At 40.1% G+C, this 18376-nt stretch overlaps 5 protein-coding genes across 7 annotated transcripts; 3 read left to right on the top strand and 2 right to left on the bottom strand.

Annotated features, from left to right (window-relative positions):
• The first annotated feature begins 129 nt into the window (after positions 1-129).
• On the top strand, positions 130-9493 carry LOC132792163 (uncharacterized). 2 transcript variants are annotated; one of them, XM_060801415.1, is made up of 5 exons: positions 132-341; positions 399-794; positions 846-974; positions 1031-1098; positions 9476-9493. In XM_060801415.1, the coding sequence occupies exons 1-5, from the start codon at positions 326-328 to the stop codon at positions 9476-9478; spliced, it is 612 nt and encodes a 203-aa protein (XP_060657398.1). In that variant the 5' UTR covers positions 132-325; the 3' UTR covers positions 9479-9493. The 2 variants fall into 2 exon arrangements, with proteins under 2 accessions (XP_060657397.1, XP_060657398.1); XM_060801414.1 differs by lacking the exon at positions 9476-9493 and having other exon boundaries at positions 130-341; positions 1031-1871.
• On the bottom strand, positions 1202-3007 carry LOC132792164 (uncharacterized). Its single transcript, XM_060801416.1, has 3 exons — positions 2547-3007; positions 1694-1913; positions 1202-1633 (listed from the first exon to the last, which is right to left on the bottom strand). Exons 1-3 carry the CDS (start codon positions 2914-2916, stop codon positions 1543-1545), a joined length of 681 nt encoding a protein of 226 aa, XP_060657399.1. The 5' UTR covers positions 2917-3007; the 3' UTR covers positions 1202-1542.
• On the bottom strand, positions 3646-9185 carry LOC132792156 (sister chromatid cohesion protein PDS5 homolog B). The gene is given in 16 exon segments (XM_060801406.1): positions 3646-4018; positions 4078-4371; positions 4454-4728; positions 4789-4868; positions 4934-5070; positions 5133-5969; positions 6035-6128; positions 6184-6447; positions 6515-6630; positions 6633-6698; positions 6700-7259; positions 7391-7559; positions 7623-7830; positions 7904-8289; positions 8369-8511; positions 8924-9185. Coding segments are annotated over 15 exon segments (3663 nt in total). The 5' UTR covers positions 8450-8511; positions 8924-9185; the 3' UTR covers positions 3646-3922.
• Positions 9494-9554: 61 nt separating the features above from the next.
• Positions 9555-12289, top strand: LOC132792161 (metallophosphoesterase 1). 2 transcript variants are annotated; one of them, XM_060801410.1, is made up of 6 exons: positions 9555-9825; positions 10018-10186; positions 10254-10363; positions 10419-10681; positions 10851-11331; positions 11403-12289. In XM_060801410.1, exons 2-6 carry the CDS (start codon positions 10161-10163, stop codon positions 11588-11590), a joined length of 1068 nt encoding a protein of 355 aa, XP_060657393.1. In that variant the 5' UTR covers positions 9555-9825; positions 10018-10160; the 3' UTR covers positions 11591-12289. The 2 variants fall into 2 exon arrangements, with proteins under 2 accessions (XP_060657393.1, XP_060657394.1); XM_060801411.1 differs by lacking the exon at positions 9555-9825 and having other exon boundaries at positions 9923-10186.
• Positions 12290-12328: 39 nt separating this feature from the next.
• On the top strand, positions 12329-14194 carry LOC132792158 (tyrosine-protein kinase-like otk). Its single transcript, XM_060801408.1, has 3 exons — positions 12329-12471; positions 12585-13081; positions 13147-14194. Exons 1-3 carry the CDS (start codon positions 12405-12407, stop codon positions 13882-13884), a joined length of 1302 nt encoding a protein of 433 aa, XP_060657391.1. The 5' UTR covers positions 12329-12404; the 3' UTR covers positions 13885-14194.
• Positions 14195-18376: the final 4182 nt, after the last annotated feature.

Here is an 18376-nt window from a genome sequence, read left to right as displayed (position 1 = left end):
ATTATTTGACTTGAACATCGATAGTCCTCAGCAAGCATCAATGGTTTTGACAGCCAAGAAGTGATACCACAAATGCATTTAATTCATTTTTAATATTTAATAATATTATTTCAAAAAGTGTTCATTCTCTGATCATTTTTTTTAAAAAAATAGTAAATCACATAATTTCTTTAAAAATGTAGTAACATATACACTCATTTAAATTTGAAAGCTTCAAATTAATATCAAAAGTGTATCGAAAAAATACTAGCAGTTATTAAAGGTCACCTTAACGAACTCTATTATTTTGATTTTAGTTTTTTGGCTGACAATATTTCAGTGCAAAATGTTCGCCAATAAAGGTAAAATTTATAAAATTAATTAAATGTTTATTATTAAAATCTACGCTTTGCGCTTAGCGGCAAAAAGCAACAACTTGGTCACCAACACTCAACAGAAATTCAAAGCACAGCTCAAGTTCAACGAGAAATCGTTTCGCAATGGCGGCTTTGAATCTGCGTCCGGCCTCTTGCGAAAATCCGGAAGTCAATTGAAACAGACAAAACTGAGTCTTTGCCAGCGAGACAATAAGCTAATTTTTTCGGGATTTGTAGAAGAGCCCTTAAAAGCCAAGTCCAAGCTTGAGTTTGGCGACGAGCCAAATGTAAAAGTCAAAGCAGAACCGGCGACAACGTTATCAACCGCACCAATGTCAAAGCCCGGTCGCAATTTGCTAAGTCTTATTGGACGCGTGGACTTTTGCATTAAAATGCAGAGAACACAGCTGAATTTGAATGCGATCTGGAATGTCTATGGTAAGCTGAGATACATAGCGAATGTGGTGTCGTTAATATTATTATTATCAGGTAATCTGTTGCGCATTATTGAGGGCAAACGAGGAGAGCGCACATTGCTGTTGCGAAACGATGACAATGGACCAATTCTTCAAAGCATCTTCTATGACTTTGCGGGTGAATTGGAGTCACTCTCTAATGGCAAGAATTCATAAAACATTTCCACAATTTTTTATAAATCCCATTCCCATTCGTAGGCTGTTACGTCCATGTTGTGGGACGCTTCACAGGTGAGAATCGATTAAACACCTTTAGCGTGGCACAGGTAAGCATTGCAGAATGGCAACTAAATTTTTCACGAATTGAGAACCTGACCTCATACTTATTAATGCAAAATATCATTCACAAGTAGATTTATTATTGCTTTGACATATTTCACTTTGTACTTTCACATATATATGTAGGTTAAATATATATTATATTAGAATGTAATTTAATAATCTAGGTTTAATAATGTATATTAGTTACCGCATAGATTTCATTTATCTAGTTTCAGACATTTTAAGTTAGCTTCTTTAACTTCTAAATTTTTCAATTCATTTAAGAATATGTACAAATGTATTTGGTTTCGCTTTAAGAGCATTGCACAATTAATAATAAATAAATAGGCGCCCTGCCTGGGACGTGTGTATAAACAAAAAAATGGACAGGATTAATAACTAATACTGATGTTTAACCAAGCTACATAAACAGGACTTGCTACAAAATACTACAATTCCAAATACATCAAGAGAGTTACAATAACTCCCGATCCCATTGCCATCATGTAGCTTAAATCCAACGTGTGCTTTATGCCCGTGCTGCGAAGAGAAACCATAGATTAATGAAAGAATCTACCAAATGGGTAAAGCAATAATTACCGCTCCTTAGACCAGAAGAAATGGGGAGCAGGTGGATTTATTCCTGGTACCGCACTATCCATAAAAACAATGCCATAGAAGAAGGCACTGACGAGGAAACCACACAACAGTGGGCGCAGCTTGGAGCCCAGTTGGTGTTCCCGACACCATTCCAGAGAAGCGCTTAGCTGAGTTTGCACCCAGCTGCAAAAATGTGACACGCTGTCGCTGATGAGGGGCGCTGGGGGTAAATTATTAATGATACGATATTATTACGAACATATTCGATTCGTGTGTCAAGGTCATAGATTTGATAGAGCTTTTCTATCAGCAAACACGATAAACGTGCCAAGCACAAAGCAATTGCAAAACGCTATTTTTGGTGGAAAACTCTTGACGAGACCAGTTTCGACGCCCACTAAAGCGTTGCACAGTGGAGCAGGAAACTGTCTATTATTGTAGTTTGTTTACATTGACTCAATGTTTGTGTTTGTTTGCGTTACCTTTGGAGAACTGGCCATATGCAAACACACACACATGCAGCAGAGATTCCAGCGTATTTGTATTTGTGGCTAAGAGTCTGCCAAGTTTTAAAGTGATTAGTAGAAAATGGTCAAGACCTTTGACTATATTTATTCAAATGAGCAAAAAGTCGGACAAAGCGGAATGAACAACAGTCACCATTTTGATGAATCTTTATTTAGATGCCTAACGCATTGGGAGAGGGAAACGGCAAAGAAGAGGGTGAGAGCTGGAAAGGCGCACTTCAAGGTAACTAAGAGTGAGATCATTCATTTATATTTGCATGTTTTCTCTACTTGGCTATTTATAAGCACTAACAATAACAGACGCATTGCATTTAAAATGTACTTACTTGCCAAATTGATGAATTGGTAGCCGATAATAGCTATGCCAAATAACAGTATAAGACCCTTTAGACGTGCGTCCATTATTGGCGCTTGCCACTTAACGGCAGCAGAAGCAGCACTAAATTTTTTCTGCGCTGCTTTCAGCGAACTACGCAAACCAATGCTGCCGACGTCGTTGCGCTGCTTTAATTGTTGCTGCTCGCTTACTTTGTATTTGGGGGTTGAGGTGTACGCTATGCGCCGCTCCCATCCATTCGACTGCGCGTTTGTTTTGCTACTGATAGCAGTGGCGGATAGGTTTGTTGCGTTAGCAGAGACGCCGAAATGTTGGGAGACGTCACAGTCCCGTATAAGCGTTTTATGCAGTGACTGCATTGTAAGTTATGTTCGTTTCGACTTTTTTTTTAATTATTTTAATTGACTTTTGTCACATATAACGTCCAGCGACAAAACTAAAAAGACTAGAAGCACACACTCACGCACATATGTACACACAATGCACCCCCGCTCTCAATACGAATGCACTGAGAAGAGCGTTGCCAAGCTGCGTGCGCACAGTGGCAACGCTCGTTCAGTGTTACCGTGCTGCATCCTTGAGGCGCGCGCAACTAAATAATTTGAATGTGTTTTCGCTTATAGACAAGTTTATTTTAAATACTTATTTTTAAATATGTAATTTGTATTTGAAAAACAGTAATAATAATTAAATGTACAATATTGTTTTAATTTGAATGTTATTTCAACATTTTCCTCAATCGATTTAATACATTTTCAATGCATTTGTATTTTATCAATATGTATGTGTATATATATGTTTATGTAAAATGTATTACGATTAATCCATACATTGTATATTAACTAAATTTTAACCGCGTTCATAGAAAAGTTAATATTACTTTCTTAATAAGGCTCTGTTTACTTTACTTCGCGTCATACTTCAACTAATTTTCTTTCTAATTCATTTTATTCGACACACTTCTGATACATATCTAAAAAATTATTATTATAGTGCAAAAGTCTGACATTAAAACAAGCCGAAGGAGGCATAATACGATAAACACGATACAATTTAAAATATATTATATAATAGCATAATAATAATAATTATAATGGTATAAGCTACACTTTCGCTTTATTAATTACAGTTACAAATTAACAAATTAAACGGCAATAGCAGCAAAATGATTTTGTTGCTATGTTGGTTGGTCTGTTTCTTTCATACGAAAGGTTGCAAAGAATTATAATTTGATATTGATGCTGATTTGCTTCGAATGTGTGTGTTTATGGGTGTGCATGTCTGTGGTGTTCTTTCCTACGCCTTAAATATTTAGTTAACTTAGGAGCTAAACTAATACTAAACTAACAAGAACGCGATTCTTTCCTACGATTTGGGTGCCGTTGCGGCACCGCCGCGCGTTCGCTTAGCCATAGGCTCCGTTGTGTCTGCTGCACGTATGTTGTCAAACAGATTGTTTTCCTGTAACAAATAAATTTCAATTGAAATCAAACTTTTGTATAGTTAATTAAAGTACTTACCAATGAATTTTCATCATCCATCATCGCCAAGTCTGCAGTTCTCTTGGAGTTTGCGGCACTCGCATGTGATAATGCCGTTGTCGTCGATGCCGAAGCTTTGCTCGATTTGGCCCCCAGAGTGTATACGTCCAGCGGTATATAGATCTCGTTATTCTGGAAATTAGCAACGGAGGGCAGTTTATAGTACATTTCAGGCAGCGCAAGTGGCATCGAGAATGCGCTCGAATTGCCATCAAACTGGCCAACTTTGGCATCGATGATGTGCATGGAGAGATCACAGAGCGCCCACATTTTCTAGTTACGTATGAAATAAAGAAATATACATGCATTAATTTTATGTGACTAGGTTAGACAAAGGATTTTGTATAATACATACATGGTTATTTTGCATTCTATCTTTTTCCGAGCTCTGACTGTATTCATGGTGTTTAATGAGATGCAAAAGCTGCTTGTAGAAGCTATATACAAATGACTCGCGTTTCGCCATCAGAGGCTCGATTATAAAACGTAAGCATTTTTCCATCTTGCGAAGCTGCACATAGTCCTCGTGATTCGTATAGTTGGGATCATGCACCAATACAGGTATCGCAAAAGCCAGCATGTAATCAGGTAATATATGCAACGACTGAGATTCCGTCGAGCTATCCGGTGCTGTAATCATCAATTTTAAAAATTACTTAATATGCTTTGCGGAATGTAATCAATGCTTACAGGTCATCGCAACAGTTTTAAGATATTCCCGTCGTTTATTCACATCCGCTTCCACATAGTGGCGCACTTGCTCCTGCAATCTGTTATAATTAAAAATTACATTAATTAGTTTAACGAAACTTAATTAAATTTGTCAACAACTTACTTTCTATTGGTCTCCATGCCACTCAGCACATAGAAACCCATAAAGTCCAGAGGAAGGCAATTGCGGGGGAGACTCCTGCCTAGACCCTTGTGCAACTTTCGCGCAAATATCTCGCGCACCTCCAACACTTGATCTTGCTGCAATATTAAATAGATTTAATATATAATAGATATAATAAAATATGTACATAAATACCGACCATCAGCTGAGAAAGCTGCAAATACTGCTCAGCGCTGTATTGATCTCCAACACCTTTCTGTTCGCACACCTTAAGCATAGCGCAGGCAGCGCCGAGGCGCAACCACGACTTTTCGGCGCCACACAATCGATTTTGGGCCAACAGATCGCCACGCTGATTAACGAAGGCCGCTAGCATGCGGAATGTCTTTTGTGCCGCATGTTCATCGGAACGTAGGCCAAGTAGCCATCGTGCCATTGTCTTGAGTGCATCGAGTTTGCATAGCGTATCCGGTGGCAACTCGTCCTGGTCACACCAATCACTTTCGGGTAGTTCGATGTCTCGTTGAGCAGGCACCTCCTGTATGAGCAATTCCTTAACTATGCGACGTGCAATCATATTCTTAATGGGCGTTAGGAATGCCTGTGGCATGTTGAACGCAATGTGACCCAATGTCACGATCTTCGTCCGATGATATTCACAGTTTGGAGCAAGTTTCTGCCGGAGCTCCTCAATGATTTCATTGAAAATGGGATGAACTGTTTGAGTGGTCGTAGATGCACTACCGCCACCGTCCGTTGTTGCCGTAGACGATGACTGACTGTTGACAAAGATACAGCGCACCGCATGCTTGGCCTGTTTGGGTGTCCCCATTAGGGCAAAGTCTTTGCAAATGGGCGCCAGCTCACTCAATATGGCTGGATTTGCATCGTCAATCAGCGGCTGATAACGACCCAAATGTGTCAACGTTTTCAACACCAACGGAGCCACATATTCATGATCATAGCTCAGCAGTGCAATCAGATGGCGCAGAGAGGTATCCGTAAAGAAGTGTGCGGAAAACACATACGATAACATCTGCAATCATTGAAATTATGATTTAATATAGTTAAATTAAGTCCGAATTAGCTAAATATACTCACGCTTAACAGCTTGAGGCCGCGTTCACCCGCTTCATCTGGCGATATTCCAATTTCATTGCAGATATCACCACCCTGAATGCACTGCTCGATTAGGCTAAAAACAAAATAGATGAGAATTGTTTGATATTCGAAAGCGATTCAATATTTACCTTATGAGCACTCCAATGGACTCTTTATCAACCATTACAGACGCCACACGCTCAATGAGCATCTTGACCGTGTTATAGTAAAGATTTGTCATAATATGAGCGCCCAATTTCTTGAGCAGCACACTCATGGTATCAGCGCACTCGCGGCAACTGACATCTCGCTTAAGCACAATATTGACACAGCGAAGCAGTTGGGCATCCTTGCGGAGATGCTGACTAAACTGAGTGATATATTCATTAGCCTTCAAAGGTTCCGGCAACAGTCTATGAGGCAAATATTAAATAAATGAATTAAAAGTTAAAAGTAATAGAAGTGATTCGGGATTATTACTTGGCAATGGTACTCTGTTTGGCAGCCAGTTGGCTCAGCACGCGTGGCGTAAACTCCTTGGAGTGATGCAGCTTAATCCAATCGCTGACCGTGTGACGTGATTTCATTTGATTTTTTTTTGCAGCTCGACAAATGCCTTAGTCGCATTTGTATCGAGATCGCTAAGCAGATGATACAACTTTTTTCATGCGCTCTTCAGGCGCCAGTTTGTATGGTACCAGGCAGGTTATAAGCAGTCGTTCCACCATCAGTTTATCCTCTAGACACACCTTGTAGTAGCCGTGCATGATTTTATTCTTAATCCATTCAACTTGTTGCTTCACCTCGGGACTCAAGTCGTTTGGCTCACAGATGGCGCGTCTATAGATATAGCCAAGTCCGTTCATGGCGTCTCGACGAATTTTGTATTTCTTGTCCATTGTGCGCTCACGCACAATCTCCAACAGTTCCGGCGATTTGACGACAATCTCAAAATTTCTCTTTGCGGTTTCCACAATAGCCATAACAACTTCATGGCGCACTAGTTCATCCAGATCGTGGTGACGCACGCGTAACTTCTCTGTGATTTCAGGTTGCAGATGAGGATGATTTAGCAGAAAGTGCATTGAGGATTGAACGCATTTCACGCGAACCGGTTCGGTTATGTCGCAAAAACGACCAAAGAAAACACGCAAAAGCGATGGATACTTCTTGGACAGCTGCGAATCCTTCTCGGAGAACATGCGCGCCAGCAATGTTGTGGCCCCTATTATTAAAAAGGCCCAAATTAAAGTCTGATTACAAAAACATTCATTGCAGATAAATGTGCTGAGAACAAGCTATTGGATCAAATTTAAACCGCAGCATTCATTTAATATGTGTGAAAGTGATACTCACTTAATCTCTCGGCATCGTCTGTGGAGAGAAGTTTATTCTCTAACTGAGGCAGTACGGAACAGAGAAGATCACTGTTGATTTGGTTAAGCTCATAGATTATATCATAGATCTTGCTCGTTATCGAAAGCTTCGAATTTGGTTTGTCCATGACCAATGAACGATTGAAAAACTATAAAAAAAAAATGTATACTACAGAGAATCTTGATTTAGATTTAGTTAACGAAATAATTACCAATTTAATGGTTGCTTCAAATGCATCGCCAGTCTTTACTAGCAACTGCTCCGTCAGCTCATGTGCATATTTATTCGTTGATTTATTGGGCTCCACAATATTGATCAGAATAAGATCCAGGAGTTCTACCGACAAGTTGTCAGCCTCAGTTATTAAGGGACTCAGCACATCCAAAAAGAAGTTTTTCACTTTAACGCTATGCTGATCACTGTGATTGTAAATAATGGTAATTATTAAATTGAATTTGGCATTAAATATCAACAATTGCAACCCAAGCTCACTTGATAATCTTGAAGACGGTGCTGAATAGCTCGTAAAATATTTCTTGACAATCTTCAAGCTCAAAACACATGTTGAATGACTTCACAAAGGCCAAGTTCTCCAGTAAGTAGAAATAACGCTTGAACGAAGGATCACGTGGGTCCTTCAGACCGTGCAGTTGCTTGATAAAAAACTTGAAGATTGCCTTGATTTGATCCTGCTCTTTGTAAGGCGCCTCTGGAGCGTAAACCCGCAATACATCAGCTATGCAGCACGCTATCAACAGTTGAACGTCTCGCGACTGATGCTGCATGAAGAAATCGTCGAGTAAGTGCAAGGCCAAAGGAATATATTGTTGATGCAAATTATCATCCTGATCCATAGTTTGAAGCACATTTGCCAGAGTCTGCAGACGATAAGTAGAGTTTAAATAGTTTCTTGTACAGTTGGCATTGAACAGATTGTAATTCACTGTGTATACGAACCTTAAGACGACGAATCAACTCATCAGTGCCCAAATCTTCGACCAACGGTCTGCAGCCGTTGGGATAAACAATGTCCGCCATTGTTAGCAGCTGCTTAAAGCTCTCGCCCTGTACTGGATTCCTTTTCTTTTGCCTATATTCGACTGAATGTAAACAATGAAATAAAAATAAATGTAACGCACAACAACTATCATAACAGTAAAAGGCACTAACAAAAACAAGCGCGACCCTCAATTGATAAAAAATAAATAAATAGGCCCATAGCAGCGCCAAGGCAGCGCGGCAGCATTGCCAAATCAACGACTGCAGCGGGCGGCAGCATTGCCAAGCCACACACATACACTGAATTGACACACGCAAATACACTGCAGAAACATACATTTTGAGGAGCCACAGATATTATTGTCAATGGTTTTGCCAAAAAAAATAGAATCACAAGCTGAACGCTACATTGACAACTCTTTGCACAACAAGTCATTGCATGGCATTTTTATATATTTTCATCAATTTAGATTCATTTTGCAGCTGCAAATTTTTATGCAGAGCTGGTCTTACTTTTCACAATCGGAGTGCAGTCAGTACTCAGCGGTAAAAAAAAATTGCCAAATTCTAATAATGGATGCCGCACTTTTGAAGTAAAGATGATCCGATTTAACCGAAACTACCACACACAAATACTTCTTGTTAACAGTTATGTTGACATTTTTATAAAAATTTTGTTGAAAAGATGAGAATATAACTCGTTTGTTGTCACCGAGAAAATTTTTAACAGCGCACTTTTTGTGCGAAATGGCACGCCATTACTCTGCTTACAACGTGGCCAGATGTTAAGAAACATAGCAGTTGGGCAACGCCATATACATCTTGAGTTGTATTTTAACAGTTTGCTCAAAACTGCGTTGAATATTCTGATAACATTCTGTAATATCTGTGCACCTTATTAATTATAATATTCATTTATTTACCTATTTTATTTCACATTTCATATCATGGTTATACACTCAGTTAAGTTCCACTTTATTTAACTATAGAGTAATATTTTTTTTTCGCTTGGTATTCACTAATTTTTTTTAATAAAATAACAGCACTAACCAAATATTATCATAGTGATAGCAGAATATTCAAAATGGATTTCAATAACTTACCGCTGTTAATAACATTCCGCGCAATGTTATGTTGCATTTGTTCCCATGTGTGCGTGCCCCGACAGCTGGTTACATTACCGCTGTGTGTGAAAATATTTTTATCTTATCTGTGTCAAATCTAAGTGATAATGCTGCGTTTCATCGGACGCTGAATCGAGCTTCAGAACATGTAACGGTCGTACTCGCATTTAAATTTAAAACTGCCAACGCTGCCGTCGCGCCCATGACAACCGGTGCGCATGGCTATCAACATCACCAAAGGGAAATCAACAAAAATTCTTATAGGTCGGCGCTGCACTTAGGGCTTGCCTGGTAAGTTTTCAGCCGGCTATTCCAATTAGAGCACAGTCATGGCTCTTTAATTTAATTAGGCTCACTGCGACTGACAGCGATGCACACTTGGCAAGTGCGACAGTTAGTTGCCAGCTGTATGTGGCAGCAGCACTTTCATATAATTCAAAACATATTCATAGCATAACTTGCGTAAAAATCGCATATTTGCAGTTATAAATATAAACACACATACATATTTATGTTGGAATGATACATGACGAGAAGCTGCACAGTTTGTTGTGGAACGCATACGTAAAGTTAACATAATCAAGCAATGTAAATAAGGTCGACGCTCAGCTACGACCAGCACTATTATGGCTTCATTGCGTGTAGTTAATAGGTAAGCTTGGAAGCCGAAGTAAGAACAACTATCTAACTATTGAGTAATTAAAATGAATTCCTTGCAGATTAGTATGTCGTGGATTTATTGTGCTCACTCTGCTGCTCATGTTCTTCAACGAAGTACTTATCTATTATATAGCACAATCCAGATGGCATTCAATCGATTGCCAACATGGTAAGTAAGTTCCGTTAGGAAGTTTTTCAATAATAAATAAAATACTTTCCATTAGAGAACTGCACTCGTTTGCTGCTCATTGCTGATCCACAAATTCTAGGCAACTCTTATGATCGCTCATCGCATAGTCCTTTGGCTCGATACGATTCGGACAGATATTTGCAAAAGTCCTTTGAGCGTGCCATCTCGTTCACGCAGCCACACATCATAGTTTTCTTGGGAGATTTACTGGATGAGGGTAACATAGCTACCGCTCAGGAGTACAAGCAATATGTGAAGCGTTTTAAGCGCATTTTTCAAAACAAAAAAATTACAAAAGTAAGTGCATATTGAGAGAAATCATATAAAAAATCAAGAGATTGTGACAGCCTTTAATTGAGATATAATAATATCTACTGTTAGAATTTAGCTCATAGGCGGTATATTACTTACTCGACTCTATCAATTAATTAACTCACAGTTTCGTATGATCTCCGCCTACTTTCAGCGCGTTCATGTGCCAGGTGATAACGATATAGGCGGCGACAATGGAGATTATATTTCCAACTCGAATCAGCGACGTTTCGAAAACGAATTTATGAGCGAAGATCTGTTTGACTATGACAATCATTTGCGTTTCTTCAAGATCAATCGCATGCTACTAGATTTCACGAACCCCGACAAAGATAACAATGCTGATCGTCTGCGCATCGGAGTCTCGCATGCTCCACTTCTCATTGGCGGTGGACCTTTGTTGCGAGCTATTATCACCGATTTGGATCCGCATATTATATTTTCGGGACATTGGCACGAATCGCGTATATTTATATACCCCTCCACGAAGGTCATCAATTTCTATGAGAATGCCGTGCGACATTTTGATCTGAAAGCACTAAAAGAGCAGGATCACAGTTATCTGGAAATTATGGTGCCCACATGCTCGTATCGCATGGGTAAATCAAAGATTGGCATGGGCTACGCAGTGCTAGGTGAGTCTCATATTCGTATATATGTATGTACATAGTTCGTCTACAAGTGCTTGATCGGATTTTCTGTTTAGAGGACTATAATCTGAGCTACACGGTGTTGTGGCAGCCGAATCGTTTTATACTGCTCTTTACATATGTCTTCTGGGGCCTGTTTGTGCTGTGCGGCGGCATTGTCTATAAAATGATGACACGATGTCCCTTCCGAGTGGTTAAGCGGCATACTCAATACAGTCGCGTATCAAATGTACCTCAATTTTAGACTGCATAATCCTATCATTAAGCATGAGATTCCTTTTAAACAGTAATTAACCAAGCATTTTATAGCAGCCAAACCTAGTATTTATAATTACTCAAATGTATTGTAGTTAATTTCTAAATAATTCAAGCGCCATATCACAAAACATTGGTTGTACTTTTCCTGTGTGAAATATATATCAATACAATACTACAGTGTAAGAAAAAAAGGAGTAGCTCACAGAGTTGCATTTACTGGCGTAGTTTTGTGCATAATTGAAATACTGGTAAAATAGTGGGAACAGCGCAGGACGCATGCGCCGACCGGCTGAACGGAGTCAGCTCAGCAGCCTGCCAGTCTTAAATTAGCTCTTTGCGGCGTCAGTTCAATTTTGAATGCGAACGCGCGAGGTTGTCTCTTGTGGTAAACGCTCCCTGCTCTGCGCCCTTATACAGTTACGGGCTGTGCAGAAGGATAATTAAGCGTGACGCGTGTGCGTAACATAAAAATAAACATTAAGCGGCAGATGCCCAACAGTCGTCGTCGTTGTCGACAGCGCTGTGTGAAGTGAAATGACCTGAGGCTGCGTTGCGGAAAATTAAATGAAATTAAATAAAAAGCCAAAGAAACCAAACGCAACGAGGAAACCAAATTCCTGCCATACACAAAAATAAAAAAAGAAGTAAAAATAAAAAAAAAATAAAGAGCAGACCCTCACACCGATTTTGTGCGAACCGAAAAAAAAACGAAATAAATAAATAAAACAAAAGGAGAACGAGAACGAGAACGAACGGGAACCGGGCGATCGTGAAATCAAACAAATTCGTTAAGTCGCGCCATGATGAAGTCACAGATAACCGTGTGGCGGCTCTTAAGCTCTGCTCTGATCCTCGGCTCTGTGCGCGGTAAGAAGATCGAACAACTCTGAGTCAACATCTCATCGCTGCTCGTTCGCAACCATTTTCAATGTGCTTCGTGTCTTTCTCTCTCTCCCCCTCTCTGTCTCTTTATCTCACAGCATCGCCAATACCGTCAGCGGAAGTTAGCATAGTGGAAGGTCCGCAGCCACAGCTAACCGTAAAGGAGCAGAGTGCGGTGCAGTTGCCATGTGCCTATCAATTGCCGGACGTGCTCCGCCAGAGCAATAGTGTGACGCTGCGCTGGCGCAAGGATGGCAAGCCATTGCGGCAAGTAGAGCTTGGCCAGACGAGCAGCACCACCAGCGAACCGCAGCTGGAGACAATGGTGCGGGAGGATGCTCGACTGACGCTGCGCAAGGAGAATGGTTCGCTTCACATTGTTAGTGTGCTGGCCAGCGACGCGGGTCAGTATCAATGCGAACTTGTGGTCGAGGGGCGGCCGGCAATTAGCTCCAACAGCGGCAGCCTGGAAGTGATTGAGCAGCTGAAGTTTGTGCCACAGCCCCAGCCAACAAAGAACCTGGAATTGGGCAGTGTCAGCAAGGTGCACTGCAAGGCACAAGGCACTCCGCCGCCTCAAGTCAAATGGATGCGGGTAAGTTGAAGGCAAATGCGGCCCAATCATTGCAGCAGCTCAGCATACGTTCAATCTCTACGCAGGAATCTCAATTGCCGCTGCCAGAGAATGTAACCGATCACAATGGCACGCTGGTGTTCCGTGGCGTCAGCAATGAGCAGCGTGGTCAGTACACTTGCATGGCCAGCAATAGCCAGGGAAAGATTAGCGCCACGGTGTCCATCAATGTGGTGGTGGCGCCCAAGTTTACAGTGCCGCCGGTGGGACCTGGTGAGATCAGCGAGGGCGACATCGCTGTGATGCACTGCCAGGCAACGGGAGAACCGAAGCCGACGATACAGTGGGACAAGGACTTGACGTATCTGAATGAGAATAATACGGATCCGGCTCGCTTTCATCTGCTGGAGAATGGCACACTGGAGATCCACAATGTGCAGACGGAGGACGAGGGACGCTATGGCTGCACTATTGGCAGCAGTGCTGGACTGAAGCGTGAGGAGGTTCTGCTGGTGGTCAAGAGCAATAAGTCAGCCTCGAACTCGATCATCACACGCATCATTATTGTGATCATATGCCTGGCATTCCTCTACTTTGTGTTGGTGCTGGGTCTCAAGCTGTGGTATCGCTATCGTCGGCACATGGGCAAGGTGCAGCTCGAAGATGCGACGCATGCGGCCGTCGATGGCGACGGCGATGGCCACGAGCATGCCGAGCATGAGCCCTGCCTCACGGAGGCCAATTCCAGCAAGAACCTCAAGAGTAAGCTGCGCGAGAGCACCATTCTGGAGCAGGAGTCGCAGGTGGCCGATGACATTGTCTAGGAAATAGGCAATAGAAATTCGGCTCTCCAGTTGCCACTTTCAATGATCTCCCGCTCTCTCTCTATATATATATACATATGTTACTCGATTTTGTTGTTAAGCGTGAAATGCCCTTAAAAAAGTTCTATTTGTATTTATATTTATATATATATTTATATATATCTATGTATGTGAGTATGAGTGCGAGTGCTAGTGTGTATGTATGAGTGAGTGTGCCTGTGTATTATATATATATATCCATGTACAGTTATTTTATAGTAGAATAAATATTTTATAGCTCTCATAGAGCCCATTTTATAGTGCAATCGAAAATTCCTCTTCTTAATGGTTAATGGTGCGGAGTTACAGAGTCCCGAATGCCCGGAGTTGGGGTGATTTCGATCATAAAATTTCTTCTATCGTTCGTACAATTTTACTACCGTACGGTACGCACATTTGCCGTCCCCCTTCCCCCTCTGCTGCGCTCCTCTCCCATATAAAGCTCATGCAACTCGACGAATGTTCAGTTTTTTATGTTCCTCGTTTTTTATGAGCGCTGCAGCCGGCAACGCAATGAAATGTGCCAACTGACGAGTACCAAGACCAAGACACAATTCCCCCTCCCAAAAGGAGGGGGTTCTTGGCATTCCAGAAGCCCACAGAACCGAGCATATATACGGATATGTTTGTGATGGATATTTAAGATACCGAATAAACTGGAATGCCGAGATTGCGGCAATTTGTGCAGATCATTCCCTAGAAAACTCGCAGATAAATTGGCTCTTCGCTTTTAAATAGAATATTATTCTTCATTCGCTATTAATTTAGAATCTGTTTTATTTGCAATCATACTTCTATATATTAATTCAACGCAACAGGCATTCCTTGAATAACATAAAAAATAATATATTTTCAGGCATTAGAATAAGATAACCTTTGGGGTGTAAGTAAAGAATATAATATTAACATTTAATATTAATGATGAATACATTTCTGAGATTAGTTTTCGTTTAATTTTTAGAGCATCATTATCATTTCTTATTTACTGTTGAATAACTTATTTGAAGTTGAACAACTTAAATGCTTAAGGCTCATTTCGTTTACTTAAATTGGAAAAGAGAGCTAAATGGAATTAATTAAAAAATTACTCGACATTAAGTTCTAGCACTTTTACAAAAATGTTTAAACTTAATAAAACAATTTGAAATTATTTCGGTACCTTAAATTGCAAATTTGGAAATCATTCAAAACTAAACTTACTCAAATAGTGAATTGTACAAATATTAAATTAAATATATATTGAATTTCAACAGTAAGTATTTTTATGACAATTTATGTTAAATAGCCAACATGCACACCATGAGTGAACACCATGTTCAATAGCCTTCAATTGATGAGAGAAAATGTAGCAGCATTCGAATTCATTGATTCCCTTTGTCATGTCTTTATTTTATCTCCATAACGTCAATCCATTTCTTATTTTTGTTGTTGTGCTCTGGTAATCTGCCGTTGACTACCCCACAGAAAAGCAACGATGACATTTTAGTGCAATTACCAACGTCTGCACTTAATCGCTTCATTTTCATATCCATTTTTATTCCCATTTTCATTTCCATTTCCATTTCTATTTCCACTTCCATTTCATTTGCTTTTGCGCCTGCTGCCTGCTGCTGTTCAACTTCAATCGCAATTGTCTTTTTGCCTATGCGTTTTATGCATATTTTATGGTTTTTTATAGCGCTCACATAAACAAATGCGCTCCATAGCCTAAAGGCACATCAAAGGCGACTACACATGCGCAGGCTGACAGAGATCATAGTTACGTGGGGTTGGCTAAAGGGGCTGGCGGGACACACACGGAACACACCAACACATGGAGTCAGATAAAAAGCGGCAAGTGCAATTAAACGGCCCAAAACACCACCCGAAGTCACCTATCCCCATCACCCTTCCATTCCATTCCCTTCTCTTCCGCTCCTCGTTGAGCAAAACCGATTTGCTCAGGTCTCCTCCTCACCTCTGCGCTCCATAGAGCTGGCTGGTGTGCCTTTGATCTACAGCGGCGATGGCGACGACATCCACATCCACATCCACATCGACATCGACGTCGACGTCGGCATTAAAACTCGTTGTTGAGGTCTCTGCCCTTCCGTGTGTTTCTTCTTGTGTTGTTTTTGTTTTTGCTTTTTTCGGGTACTTTTTCGCCTCATTTGTTTATGGCAAGTGCACAGAGATCCAAATGCATTGGAACACCTAGAAAACGTGTGTGTTTAAATGTTTATTTTGTTTAGTCTACCCCAAAAGGCCGCATTACTAAAATTTATTTTAATGCCTTTCGAAATGTTTGATGTTTGCAGCACCCATCGACGATCGCTTCCAGCATCAGCACCAGCAACAGCACCAGAAGTAGTAAAGTCTTTTCGGATCGGGATTGCCGGGAATTTGGTACATAAAATTATACGAGGCGTTGAGTTAGCGTAAGCATGCATTATGTTAGCTTCACTTAAGATCAAAGTATCTACAAATATTTAAGCAATAGTACTTGCAACTTTACTTTCTAATGGCTCTTGTGTAGTAAAACACTTTCCATAAAAAATAAAAAATTCTTCAGAGTTTTAAAATTTAAAAAAAAAATATGTTTCTTTGTTTCTTATATATTTTTTTAAAATTGTTTTCGTTTAATATAGAATTTATTCCCAAGTTGTGGCTTTGAAATTCCAGTTTACATTTCATATTATTAACGCAACATTTGCCATGTTCTGGGTCGATCGTTGCCGCCCTATAACACGCTTATACAAACAATAGAATCAGTGTATATATAGAATCTGCTATATTCGACATACATACATACATAAGCCCAATAGACTTGGGCCGACATAAATCTCCAACTTTATGACATCAATAACTGTCGCCTGGTCATAGAATAGAAAAGCGCCCGGACGGACAACATTTTCGGATGGTCTGTGATAACCACAGACAGCAACCCAGGGCTGTGCCCGAGCCCGTTGTTAATCAGTAAGACCACCCCTCAGCACATATACATACATACATACATACGCAGACACACATACACATCGACATATATACAAATGGCAACGGCATTTTTATGACTTTTGGGTGTCAGTCGAAAGGATCTGTTGCAATTGTTTTGGGTTCGCGCTGCCTTTAGGGGTTGAAAGGCGTCGTAAAAAAGCCGGAAAACTATAAAATGAAAAACACACTCGCACACACTCACACACACAAACGCACACACGCATACATTTAATCGGTCAGACCACGCACAGTAGTCAACAGTCGTTTAGTGTCTTAGACGGAAGCTTCTTGCAGTGTTTGCGCCAGTGTGAGGCCGCTCGTAAAAACAGCAAGCTACCAATATTCCAACCTCCAACTTGCAACTTCCACCTCCCCAGTGCACCATCGTCAGACCCATCACTCGCTACTCATTCACTTTGTAATCATCGTCAACTCGTGCTTGGTTATTAAGGCGCATTATTGTTTGCGTCCGTTGAATGGTGGATTGAGGATGAGGATGAGGATGACGTTGAGGTTGGGATTGAGGAGGGGTTGCTTGGCGCGGATTCGCGACTCGCGGAGTAGAGTGGAAAGCGTTGATTATTGACAGCAGATAACTTCATTTGGCATCTAAAGCGATTAGCCATTCGCTTGGTCATTCATTTGCGATTAAATTTTAAATCCGTGCATTAATTGCGAATTAATGCTCTTTAATTGAAGTCAATGTTCTGAAATATACAAATTACCGATTTTATTTTATAGTAACATTAATACCCATATTTTTTGATTTTGGAATAAATGATTAAGTGAGTTTTATTTCTCTAACCATAAGTTATTAGGTTTTTCAATCAACTTTCTCACACTCTAAAGACTGTCTAGGACTCTCTACAATTAAATATTGAATACATTAAAATATCTTAACAAAAAATAAAATAAATTAAAAGTAAAATAATAATAATGCAAAAATAGACATAAAATTCAATAGATAATTAATAGAAAGGGCTTCATAATAACTTTCAATTACATAGAATAATAAAAGTTAATTTTCTGTAGAATATTATGTTAAACGTTTATGCCTTCTTAATAATCTTCAGTTATTTTATTTATTTATTTATTATTACGATAGTAACGTTTTTAATCTAAAAATTAAATACTAAATATAAAAAATTATACTATGATGATAAAAATAGCATGCATTATTATCTAATTTATTTTGATATTAATGATCTAATGAGCTGTATAGTATACAGTGTATACCTTGAAAACCTTTATTGATAATTTAAACTGAGGACTTTTTGGCGCCATCTACACGTACACCGGTATTTTCCTGCTGTCGCACGGCAACACTGTTCGAATAGAGGCAAAGAATACTGGGCAAGCCCTGCATGAGAAAGGTAAAGGGAGAAAGAGAGTGTTGGTTAGTGAGATGGAGCGAGAGAGAGTGAGCGAGTATGAGAGAGTCCATTCCCAGTATATTGCAGACGGGCAAAGGCGAATCATA

The sequence above is a fragment of the Drosophila nasuta genome, chromosome 3 (assembly GCF_023558535.2).
Source record: "Drosophila nasuta strain 15112-1781.00 chromosome 3, ASM2355853v1, whole genome shotgun sequence".
NCBI lineage: Eukaryota > Metazoa > Arthropoda > Insecta > Diptera > Drosophilidae > Drosophila > Drosophila nasuta.
Note: the sequence above shows the minus strand (reverse complement) of the source record. Positions and strands in the feature narration are given on the sequence as shown.